The sequence below is a fragment of the Vombatus ursinus genome, unplaced genomic scaffold (genome assembly GCF_900497805.2).
Source record: "Vombatus ursinus unplaced genomic scaffold, bare-nosed wombat genome assembly UNPS02006779.1, whole genome shotgun sequence".
Lineage (NCBI taxonomy): Eukaryota > Metazoa > Chordata > Mammalia > Diprotodontia > Vombatidae > Vombatus > Vombatus ursinus.
Window position 1 is genome coordinate 23,782,126 of NW_020946557.1, and position 13,192 is coordinate 23,795,317.

Sequence of the window (13,192 nt, forward strand, 5' to 3'; positions counted from 1 at the left end):
CATTACTAAAAATTTCTTTCAATCCTGTTCTTCCTTTTGTTTCTAGGGGGAAGCATCTATGTGTCTCCCTAGGAAACAAGATGAACAACCAAGGACACTCAGACTATGCTGACTGTTTCAGACATAGTAGCAATGCTTTCTTAAAAATGGGTAACAGCAACAGTGGAAGCAACAGGCTTTCTTTGGTGTCCAAGTACACTTTTGTGGGGCCAGAGATTGAAGGGGACTTAAAATTGTCTTCTGTGAAGACCAAAAAAAAAAGACTTAATTGTTGTTCCCTTTCAAGGATGTTTATGGAAGGTTATCCACGCCTTAACAGCAGTGGCATTCTAGAGCCAGCTCCTAATGGCTCACTAGAGCTGATTGTAAAATTTTCAGTGTGAGCATTTACACCTTGGAAATCAGCAAAAGTTACAAATCAGAGCTTGATTTATTATTTTGTTGATTTCTAGACTTAAGAAAGCAATAGAGAAAATGCTAATAATGCAGATTAAACTTAAATGTGTGTTGTGGGTTCATTTTTTTATGTGAGTTTGTTATTGAGTATTTACTACAACATATCTGCTCACAGGAAAACTATGAAGGTGGAACAAATAAGAAATAGAGCATGCAACATTTTGAACAATGAGTTTTTTTTTTTTTTTTGTAGGAGGGATAGTGTGCTTCTTAAGATGTAGCTAAATCTAGAACTCTGAGATAGAAGGTTTTCCACTTCCCAATATTTTATGTTCACCTAATAAATTCTGGGATCTCTTGTGCATGAAGAAGGGTTAGATAAAGCACCATTTAACCTAGGAACTTTCCAGAAAGGACAGCAGAAAAGCACAGGCCTTTTGGTTTTGTCTGTTTGTTTGGAAATTTTCAGGGCCCCAAAGTAAGCAATGAACTAGTTCTGAAACGAAATAGAAATTGGGTGTATTGGGGAAGGAAAAGACATGCCTTCTCTCTCATACGCCATCCATGATGTCTGACTTAAGTACAAATTTGGCAGCAAAAAAATAAATTAATAAAGAGGTTGATAAAAGCGAGGAGAAGTAAGAGGATAACTAATTGTCATTTTTTCAAGTCTTGTGGCCAGCCTCTGGGGCACTGGTTTACTCATCTGTAAAATGGGGATAATAATACTCCCAGTGCCAAGCTCACTGGGTTTTTTTTTTTGTTTGTTTCTTTGGTGAGGCAATTGGGGTTAAGTGACTTGCCCAGAGTCACACAGCTAGTGAGTGTTATGTGTCTGAGGCCAAATTTGAACTCAGGTCCTTCTGACTCCAAAGCCTGAGCTCTATCCACTATGCCCCCTAACTGCCCCTGAATTTTTTTGATGATTAGATGAGGTGAGGTATATAAATTGCTTTGTAAACCTTAACAGCTATTTATACAGTTCAGCCAAACTATGACACTCTGATGATTTTGTGTGTGCAATAACTTGTCTGGAATGGCCTTATCTTTGTTATTACCTGTAGAGATTCTACCCATCCTTTAAGACCCAGTTCAGCCATTTCAGAGAAGCAGCATGGTAAGTGGTTGGAGGACTGAATTTAGAACCAGGAAGCCCCGAGGTCCTAATCCTCCCTAAAGTACTACTGCATGACTCTAGCTTAGTTCCTTAACTTCTCTGGGCCCAGGGTTATTCCTCCTACCATCTGCAAAATGAGGCATTTGGATTCTGTGGCCTCTAAGAACGTCCCCACCTCCAACCTCCACCCCAAGCTCTAAATCTATTGTTATAAACTTCAGTTCTGTTTTTCTTAGTTGTCATCCAGGAATTCCCTTCATCAATGAAATCACAAGTCCAGCCCCTATCTCTGCATTAAGTGATGACAAATGCCCGGTTCAAGTGATAAGGGATTCAATATTTGAAGATAAAGTGTAAACTCCCATGTCACTTTGTATCTTTTTGGGGTTCTGCCTGGTCTCAATCTCACAGTGATTTGTCTGTTTCACAGAAATACACGTGAGTTACAAGGGACCTTAGAGATTACGGGACTCAACCCTTTCTCCTTGTTCTAACTGGATTGTAGGTTTCTTAAGAACAGGGTCTAAAAAAGCAAAAACCAAACCCAAAGGTCATTTTTTAAAAATATGCCTCCACAGGAACATAACAGGTGCATATAAGCTGTCAAAGCTTAAAACTTCAGCAAGACTTTTGGGATACCCTGTATTGTTAAATAAATTGATGTTGGAGGAATACTCTAATACCTGGTTTGTTTTCTGGTTGTAGGACTCTTAAACATGCTGGCCCAACTAGTCGAAGGACCCACCTAGTCTTGTTTTTATTTTGCAAACATAACTAACTAAATCAATAATATAGTTGTCACTTTGTGGAGTAAAAAAAAGTTCGGCTGCTTCTTCCCAGAATTAATGTCTATTTTATATATTATATTTTATGTATTATAAGGTCTCTTTGCGGAGAGAACTGAATCAATGGATTCACCACTCTGAAGTTGGGCTGGTCCTTCTCAGAGTTACTCCAGTCCGCCAAACTTTCTCCTTTTATTCCAATCTCCAGTGGAGTCTACGCCGGGGCCCAGGGCTCGGAGCTCACGGGGTTGCGAGGCACGCCCGCTTGCACAGGGTGGTTAAAGCCCCTGCCCCAAAGCACCCAATCCCCGCGCTCCTCCCGGCGGGATTCCGGCCCCGGGAACAGGACGTTCCATGCCCTCGAGCGCCAAGGTTTCCCACGCGCACACCTTCCCCTTCCCCTCTCCCTCCGCCCCTCCCTCCTCCTTCCGCACGTGTCTCTTTCCTCAGCTCTGTTTGCGAACTCGCGCAGGGCGCTCCGCTGGGGGAGTGAGGAGGTGGGGGGAGGGTTCGGGACGCGTGAGACCGGACGGGGCAGCAGCCCGCGGGCTTGGAGGGCGGGAAAGCTCGCCCGCCACTGAGGAAATCGCTGAGGGGCTCTGAGGAGACGGCGCGCCCAGCGCTCTCCCCCGCCCGCCTCCCTCTGCTTCGGAGGCCTTGTGGGTTTGGCCTACAGCGGCGGCCGCAGCTGGGGCTCTCCCCTAGGGAGGCAGAGGCGCAACGCCGGCCCCGTCCCGGGCCGGGTCCCGAGCTGCGGCGTCTCCCTCGCGCTCCCTCGAGCCCGCGCCGGGGCATGCTGCTGCTGCTCCCGCCCCCGCCGCCGCTGGCGGCGCTGCTGCCGATGCTGCCGCCTCCCCCGCCCTGGCCGGGAGGGCTGCTGCTGCTGCTGCCCGGCGGGCCACGGAGCTGCTGCTGCTGCTGCTGCTGCAGCCGCTGCTGCGCGGGCCTAGCTGCCGCCGCCCGCTGTTCGTGGACTGTCCCGCCGGAACCCCCGCCCTGGCCGGCTCCTCAGCCTCCGCAGCAGCAGCGCGGGCGGCGGCGCCAGGGACGGAGGCGGCGGCGGAGAGGAGGAGCCGGAGCCGCAGCTGCGGGAGGAGGAGGTGGAGCGAGCCGCGCCTCCTGTCCCGCCTGGTCGCTGCCTCCACCTCCGCCCCTGCCCGTTCCCCTCTACCTTTGCCCGGTCCCCGCCGTCCTTAGCGCCCCGGCCTTCCTGCCCCCGGGGATCGTGGTGTCTCGGGCCTCGGGGCCCGGTGCATGGCCGGGGGGGCCCGGTGCATGGCCGGGGAAGCCCGGCGGGCTACTGCGGGGCTGGGCGGTCCCAGCCTCTGCCTTCTCCTCCTCCTCCACCACCACCTGGGAGGAGTCCTTCAGGCCGGTCCAGGAGATGAATCCCCCGGGAAACGGTGAGAGCCTGCAGGGTGACGCCGGGCAAAGGGGTGGGCGCCGGGCCGAGGCCGCCGCCGGGGGCTCCGCTCGCCCCCCGGCCCCGGCGCTTCCCGCCCGCCGGGCCGGCCCGCCCTCCGCGGGCTCTCGGCCGCCCCGGGGCCGGGAGGAGGAGAAGGAAGAGGCGGCGGCAGTGCTGGTGTCACCTCCCTCGCCCCGACTTTGAATCCTCAGGCCCCGCCAAAGAGGAGGCATCCTCACCCTCTCCCCAGTCTCCAGCCTGGAGCCCAGACCCCCACCTGCAGGCAGGAGAGATACCCCAACCCCCCAGCGCCCCAAGACCTGATAAGTGACAAGAGAACGTGTTAGGACGCTACACTAGTAGGATAATCGAATTTGGGCGGGAAAAGAAGGCCTTGGGCTACTAGATCCCCTTCTTTTACAAATGAAGAAACTAACGTTATTTTGTCCTTCGTTTTTGAAGAGGACCAATGACATCATGGGTGTGATAAACCTGTTCAGTCTTGCACAGACATCACCGTAGTGTGGAGGAAAAGACAGTGGCCCTGGAGTGAAAGGATGAGGGTTCAAGTCCCAGTTTTTGAGGCTTGGTATCTGACCTGTTTTGGCCGTCTATTTACTTTCCAGCAAAATGAGAGAGTGCATTTCTTTAAGCAGTTTCACCTTGTCAGTTTTTAAGTGTCAAAGCCGGTATTAGAACCCAGGTCCTCTGACTTCAGAGTGCTTAGCTTTTTCCACTGGTACACGCTGCCTCTTGAGGTAATAGGAATCCACAGAGCTATTGAAAGCACACAAGTCCTTACAGCTCAGTTCAAAGGAAAAAAATGTACTTCCACCAGTATGGCCCACAGCATTTGCAAGTCTGTTATTCGTTGTACATCGTTATTCAAATAACAATTCTGTTATACTAAGGTACCTCATTATTTCTAAGTAAGATTTTGATAACACATAGATTTGTACAGTTTTGCTTTGTTTTGAGAATTAGACCTGGAAGGGACGTATTAGGTCATCTGTCATAAAACTTTCTCTTTTTCAGAGGTGGAAACTGAGGCCTGGAGGGGTTAAATCACTTGTACAGATTCATACAATTTACTAGGAGTAAGAAGAACCACCAAATAGCAAAATGCAGATTCTTAAGTTTCACTTTTGTTTCACAGTACTTGTTTTCTGGTTTCTAGGCTAAAGTTCATGGCAAGATCCACAGATGAAGCATTTGTATAACAAACATGGAAAAAAAGGAAACAACCCTCTTTTCTTTGCTATTTGATTATACTGCTCTTTTCCTTGTAAAAATGCAAATTTGGGACTCAGACTGAGCTATGTTTCTTTAATATGATTATTATGGGTTTAGAAATAACCTTGCTTGTAAATTTAGAAGTGAACAGTATTTATTGAGTGACCACTGGTTGTAGAACCCAATTTAGAGCCTTGGAGATAGGAATCAAGGGGACAGAGGTATAAGGACAGGGAATAAAATAAATAGAAAAAGAGGATGTTTATCCACAAGGAATTTATAGGACAAAACCACGAAGATGAAAAATGTTTTTGCACATTAATACAGTGCAAAGCGAAATTCTGGAGGAAATGGGGCAATCAGAATTGTGAACTGAGATTATTTTGGAATTGTCTATTTAAAGAGAGAAGGATTTTGTTCATAAGGAAAGAGAAAAGGGACTATTAAATTGAGAGAAATAATGAGTTCGTGATTGTTGATATGATTGCTTTACAAAATTATGATGAACAATTGGGACCCCATTCAGTCCTTCCCTTCATTAATAACATTAATAAAGGGTATGAAAATCATAGAATCTTAGAAATTGTGTGAAGTATTAAAGATAATCTAAACAACCTCCTAATTTTATAGATAAGAAATTGAGGTTCAACAAAGTAAAAAGTACTTTATTCAGGTTACACAGCTAATAAATGTGATCTACTAAGCTAGTGTCTTTCCCCCTTTCTTTCTGACTTAACTATTCTCTAAGTGCCATCATGATTCATCCAGTTTCCTATGTTTAAAAACTTGGTGTTATAATTTACTCTTTCTTTTCATATCCTTTTTCTTATCCTTTATTCAATTGTTTATAAAGTCCTGTTGAATCTGTCACTGAAATATCCTAGCTATCTCTGTTCCTACTATCACCTTAACTAGTACATTACCACCTGTCTGGACCATTATCATAACATAAATGCATTATTATTCTCACTTATTTCATTAATATTTCCTTCCATATATTCTACAATTTAACCGAATTCGGCTGCTCACTGGACACATTCTGAACTTTCCCATCTCCGTATCTTTGCCCAAAACCTGTGTATGGAATTCCTTTCCTCTCTCTACCTATTGATTTTTAATCTATTCTTTAAAGTCTAAGCCAAATGCCACCTCCTCTCAAAAGCTTTCTTTGTTCCCTTCAGTTGATAATGAAAGAGTAAGAATAAGGTTAATAAGATTATGTATTTGTTGTCCTTAGTACAAGATCTATAAGGGCAAGAAATTTCATGCTGTGCAAGCAAACTGTAGAATTCACCCAGTACTTAGTGCAGTGCTCTTCTTTGTTATACAACAGGCACTCATATTTTTTCCACTCCACAGTTTCCCTCATACCATGCTGTTTCTACTTCCCACTGGAAACTGTATTTTTTATAGTCTTTATGTTCAAAGATTTTGTGTGATATCTATATTACCTAATGGCTAGAGCATTGGGCCTGAAGTTGGGAAGACCTGAGTTCAAATCCAGCCTTAGATAACTTATTAGTTGTGTCACCCTATGGTAGAGTGCTGGTCCTGGAATCAGGAAGACTCAGCTTTATGCGTTCAAATGTGGCCTCAGACAAGTTACAAGCTATGTGAACTTGAGTAAGTCACTTAACTGTATTTGCTTCAGTTCCTTATCTGTAAAAAATGAGCTGGAGAAGGAAATGGCAAACCATTCCAATATCTTTGCCAAGAAAACCCCAAATGGGGATCACAAACATCTGGACGTGACTGAACACTACCACCACACTGGGCAAGTCACTTAATTTCTGTTTGCCTCAGTTTCTTGAACTGTAAAATGGGAATAATAATAACACCTACCACCCTGGATGGTTGTGAGTATCTTAAATGTGGTAATATTTGTTAAAAATCACAGTGCCTGATACTTAGTAAATGCTGTCTAAATACGTTTCCCTTCCCTTTTCCTCATTTTCCCCTATACATACAACATCCTTATATATTGGTTGATAGTATTTGTCTCATTCTGTAAATGAAGAAGCCAAGAAACTGAGACTTTAAGTGGCTTGTTAAATATCACAAAGTTTTGCAAAGTTTAAAAGGCTATACGGTTAACATCATCTTGTTGAAATTCTAGCTATTTCCTACCTGTGTGACTTCTAACAAGTCACTTTTTCTTCTGTGGTTTCAGTTTCCTTATCTGTAAATGACAGAGTTGGCCTACATGATTTTAAGGTTCTAATGAACCTATGATGTCTCTCATAGAATTGTTAGTGGGGTGGCTTGCTTAAGAAACTTGTATTTGACGCTTTAAATACAGAGTATACCAAAACTCTAATCCAGTTTTAAGTCTTAATAGCTTAAAACTGCACTGAGTTTTGGAGCATCCTCTATAAAATTTGTCATTTTGTGTGATAAGGGACATGTTACGCGTTTTGTTCTTCTTTGGTATTAGTAAGGTTTTAGCGAATATATTTACTGAACAGTGTAATTTTAACATGCTTCATTAAGTGTAGGATTTTAATTGTATTTATATAATGTTTTGCTAACTCTTTGAGTTATGAAGTGAAAGAACCACATCTTATTTGGGTTATATAGAGCAATTATTAAGATAATTTAAATTATATTTAAAAAATCAATACATTTTACAAACCTCATTTTATACTTAGAAATACTTAAAAAGAAATACTGAGATTTGTCTTCCAATGTAGGATTTTTTAAAGCTGGTTATTTAGTTTCTCTAGTTTCTCATTGTCTGTCTGTATGATGCCAACACTTTGCCTAAACCATACCAAATCTTTTGCTTGTAGACAGCATGATATGGTGAGAAAGAGTTCTGAATTTGGAGCCAGACAACCTGGTTTTAAATTCAGGTTTTGCCATCTCCTACCTGCGTGAAGAAAGTAGTTTCTCTTTTCAAGCCACTGTAGTGGCATCTGGTCCTTCTTCTCCTGCCTTAGCTATGACACTGCTCATGGTTCTCTTCCTCTGTCTGATTGTTGCTTCTCAGTCTCCTTTGCTAGATCTTCATCCATGTCTGGAATATTAATCATGCTTTGTGCTATGCTGTCCTGCTGGCTGATCTCATCAGCTTGTAATCACAGTCATAGAACTTGAGAATTTAGAGTCAACAACATCTCGTTGAATCTATACATAAAGGAATCCTCACCATAACATGCCCAACAAATAGTTGGCCAGCCACTGCTTGAAGACCTATAAGGAGGGGAAATCCACTCACTGCCTCTTGAGGCAAGCCATTCCACTTTTAGAAAGCTAGGAATTTTTTCCTGTGGTTAATCCTAAATTGTCTTCTTGGTAACTTTTACCCATTGTCTCTGCTTCTGCTCTTTGGGAGCAAAAGAACAAACCTAATCCTTCATGATAGTCCTTCAGATGCTTGAACACAGGTAGCATGTCCTCTCTGTCTTTTATCTAGACTAAACATGCCCAGATTTCTTCCTTTAATTCATACATCATGAACTCAAGGCCCTCAACCATTCCGGTTGCCCTCCTCTGGACTCTAGCTTCTTCGTGCCCTTATTAAACTGAGGTGCCCAGAACTAAACACAATGTGCCAGTTCAAGTCTGATTTACAGTCGGTACAATGGGAATATCACCTCTCTGTTCCTGAAAGTTCTACGTCTCCGATGAAACCTAAGAATATATTACCTTTTTTGGCTGCCATATCACATTGCTGGCTTTGTTGTTGTTAATACTTAAGTGAAAGACTTCATTTATCCCTCTTGAATTTCATGTTATTACATTCAGCCCCATGCCCTGGCTTGACAAAATGCTTTTGGATCCCAACTCTGCTATCCAATGTGTTAGCTCTACATAGCTTGGTGTCATTTTCTCCCATGGGTTCAGCTAGCATCTCTATGTTGATGATTGTCAGATCTGTATATCTAACCCTTATCTCTCCTGAGCTCCAGTCCTGCATCAACAGCTATCTTTTGGACATCTCAAACTAAATGTCCTGTAGGCACCCCTCAAACTTAATATATCCAAAGTGGTACTCCTACCAAATGGATCTTTTCCACCAAACCCTTCAATTTTCTGAACACTATTACTGTTGAGGGCACCACCATCTTCCCAGTTATCCAAGCAACCTCAGTGTTATTTCTACTTATGTTCATGCCACATAAGCAATTTGTTGCTAAATCTTGTCATTTCTATCTTCACAATATATAGTATATGTCCTCTTATCTATCACATAGACAATACTACAGAATATAGGTCCTTATCATCTTTCTCCTGGACTATTGCAATTAGTTGAGCTCATACTGAACTGATCAGCCACAGTTGAACACACTATACCTTGACCACAACACTGTGATGTCATTGGTCCTCTTTGAGTAGGAAGGATGAACAAGAGATACAGGACCTTTCACCTGGACTATTGAAATAGCCTTCTAATTGGTTTTCCTGCCAAAATAATTTTCCTGGCGTACAGATTGGCTTATAATGATACCCCTACTCAATAAAGACCAGTGGACCCCTATTACCTTCAAGATCAAATATAAAACCCATTAATTGGCATTTAAAACTCTATTACCTGCACGTCGTACCTTTCTTGTCTTTGCTTTACTCCTCCCTCACTCTGAACCACCTACACTGGCAGCTTCCTGTTTCTCACACATGGCACCCCACCTCCTATCTCTTTGAATTGACTTCTTTTTTTCCTTCTCACCTCCACCTCTAATTCCCTTGACTTTCTTCGAGACTCAGCTTAAATCCTACCTTTTATAAAAAGCCTTTCCTGGTCCCTGAAATTGCTGGTGCTTTTTTCCTTTCAGTGATTATCTCAATCTCCTCTGTATATGTCTTGTATTTGCCTAGTTATTTACTTGTTATCTGTCCCATTAGAATGTAAACTCCTTGAGGGCAAGGATGATTTTTACTTTACTTTGTGAGTGCTTATCACAGAACCTTGCACATAGCGAGTGCATAATTAGTGCATGTCTGTTGTAAAATGGGCAGTTGGACTAGATTATCTCTAAATTCTATGCGTTTTTAAGAAAGGCTACATTCCAGTTGAATTCATTGTAGATGTATTGAATGCCCTATGCCCTAGTAGGTCTTCATGCATTTTAAAACATAAGATAAAATTTCCTTTTTTGGGGGGGGGGGTCTTGGGCCTGTGATTGTATTGGGGTACTGAATTCCTCTTTAAAATCACTGATTTCAGGTCAACAGCTACTAAGCAACTCTTAGAACTGCCTGGAGGTACTTTGAAGTTAAGTAACCTGCCCTGGGTCACACTACCGATATGTGTCAAGGCAGGACTTGAAGGCAGCTTTCCATCCACTAAACCAAGTTGTGTCTCAAAAAAAACTTTAATAATTATAAAAGGTCAACTGAAACATTAGTAAAATCTATGGGGATTCAATAAATTTTGCAAATTTGTAAATTTGTAAATAGGAAGGCTTATCATGCTTAAAAATATTTCTATTAATAGTTATCTACAATTTGTAAGCCACGAAGATAAATAGAAAAAAGCTTTTATACTTTTCAAGTCAGATAACTATAAAAAAACCAAACACTTATTTCCCAACTATTTAGATGTTCATGAATTTATTAATTGTATTCAAACATATAGTCATAATTTTGGTGGCATTAATAATGTACAGGAGAACATTTTGCTTTGGTATTAATCACCTGATAAGAAAGTAGTAGACAAAACAGTAAGTAATTTTCTTCTTCCACAAAGTCTAGTTTTTAATGTTATTAGCTTACATTTATAAAATGTTTCAGGGCTTGCAAAGGGTTTTATGTATCCCTTTTGTTCCTCATAACAACCCTATGAAGGTTGATAGTGCAGATATTATCTTTGTTTTACAAATGAGGAAACTGAAGCCCATAGGAATTTATTCAAAGTCACATAGGTAGCAAATGACAACCTTGATTTGAAACCACTGTTTCTGATTTTGAAGTCCACTTTTTTTTTGTTGCTCTACAGTGCTTTTCAGTAACAGATAATATACTCTGACAAGAGGAAAGCAGTATAAAAATGATACTAATTATTACTGTATTTATGTAGTGTTTTAAGGTTTAGAAAATGCTTTACCTTAACCCTATGAGGTAGGTACATGACATAAAATACATTAAAATATTGTTTTTACATATTTGTTAAATCTGACACATCAGACAGCATAACCCAGAAAGCCTTTAAGGTCCTTTCCAGTTGTAAATCTATGATCCCAAGATCACTAAAGATCTTATAGTGAGGCACAGAAAAACTAATGAAATAAAGCCAGATATCTCTCTCTCTCTCTCTCTTTTTTTCTTAAGGCAATTGGGTCACACAGCTAGTTAAGTGTCAAGGTTTGGTCTGAGGCCGGATTTGAACTCAGGTCCTCCTGACTCTAGGGCTGGTGCTCTATCCATTTGGCCATCCAGCTGCTCCCAGATACTTCTTTTATATCACTGAGATAGACATTTGTCTAAGTGTTATATTTTAATGTAACTTTATTTCTCTGTAATTGATGTATTACTCTTAAAGAAGACACAATGTAAGGGTGTTGAAAAACATACAGAAATTCATATAGTTCTAGGTTATCCTGTTCTTCCAAACAACATACTTAATGTTCCTTAAAGGTTTTCAGAATAATGGTCCATGAAAAGTCAGGCATTGGTAAGAGTTATTTAAAGTGAAACAGGATTCTTCCACTCAACTCTACACATAAATATGATACTAGGCAATTATTCCATTCAATTAAAAAAATAACCAAAAAGCAAATGCAAATGTAATCACTGGCTTTGATTCTTGATTGTAAATGTTAGTTACTTATAACAGACAGCATATATCTGTATGTGTATACATATATATGGAGAGAGAGAGTAAGAGTGAGAAGAGTGTGCACTGATAAGGAAAAGGTAATCTTTAAAGGAAATAGTTGAAAATTAGTTGCTTTTGTTTCCAGAAAAGCTGTATTTCTTAAGTAACTAAAAATATTTGTAAAAAAATTTTAAATGGACCCATGCCAATGGCAAATGAAGGAACATCCTTAATAAATGGAACTTGGTAATCAATAAGATGCTGTTCATTAATATAATAGAGAGGATTATATATTTTTAAAAATTACAGCAAGAATATGTTATAGCTTTAGAATTAAGAGATTATAATTATGATAGTTTGAGTTAAGTTGATTTCATTTTATTTTAAAGTCTTTGATACCTTATTGAGACATGAAGGTGACCCTAGGTTTCTGACAGGTTCTATCAAATTAGAAAAGTTTTGAATGCTAGTTGTCAGTATATCTACTCTCCAGGGACCACCTTAACTTACCTCCCAGTTCCCCTTTTCTGTATGACCCGGGGCAAGTCACATAACTTCTCTCTGTCTCAGTTTCCTCCTCTGTAAAATGAAAGAGTTTGTGTGAGTGGCTTGTAAGGTGCCTCTCAGCTCTAAATCTATGCTTCTATAAAATACTAAGTAAAGAAATAGGCCCCTCTCCCTTAGAAGCTCGATATACAAAAAATAAATGCACTTATACTTTGTTTTATATGTCGAAGTAGGAATAAATTCTAAGAAGTTGAAAATGATGTCAAGAAGAAAAAAGTATACAGGGAGGGAATCCTGATGATATGATGGCAAAAATGTCATTTGCTACTATAGATAAAAAAGATGAATTTCAACGTAACTATATTCATATTTAATGTATATAAGCTATAGGGTATTACATATTTAATCACTACTATGTATTTTTTTTCTTTGAATAAATGGTATTAACTTGAGCACTTGTATTTTTGAGTAGGAAATAAATTAATAGTCTTCCCTAGGATAGAGTTTCATAACCCTAACTCTGTCGGAGTTCTCTCATTTGTAAATTGGGGATATTAATAGTTTTGTGCTACTTACCCTTACTAGGTTGTTGTGAAGATCAAATGAAATGGATATGAACATTGAAAAATGAGCTATATTCATATTATGCGAAGGCACTTCTCACAAAAACCTGGTATTTGTGATTCTGACATTACTCAAAGTAAAGGACCAGATCATTCCACAGTTTATAGACTATTTCCTTAATGATTTTTGGAGCCCCATTAGTGTCAGCAAGCACTACTTTTAGGGACACATTTTTAAAAATAAGATTTATATGTGTTGATTTGGATAATCCAAAAGAAATTATGTATGTGAAAATGTTCTATAATCTGAAAGTGTGTCTGCACTTAAATGGTTGAATATTTATAGAGTTGGAAATGCAACAAATAAAATGGGAATTTAATGTCCATGGGATAACTGTTACACAACTTTACATAATTTTTAGAGCAACA

General features: G+C 40.6%; 1 protein-coding gene across 1 annotated transcript in view; it reads left to right on the forward strand.

The window, feature by feature from the left end:
* Window positions 1-3,091: 3,091 nt before the first annotated feature.
* AKAP7 (A-kinase anchoring protein 7) overlaps window positions 3,092-13,192 on the forward strand; it is a 150,387-nt gene continuing 140,286 nt past the window's right edge. Inside the window, 3 exon segments of the mRNA XM_027848585.1 lie at window positions 3,092-3,701; window positions 12,431-12,470; window positions 12,472-12,554. Of these exon segments, the coding sequence (XP_027704386.1) occupies window positions 3,092-3,701; window positions 12,431-12,470; window positions 12,472-12,554 (733 nt within the window).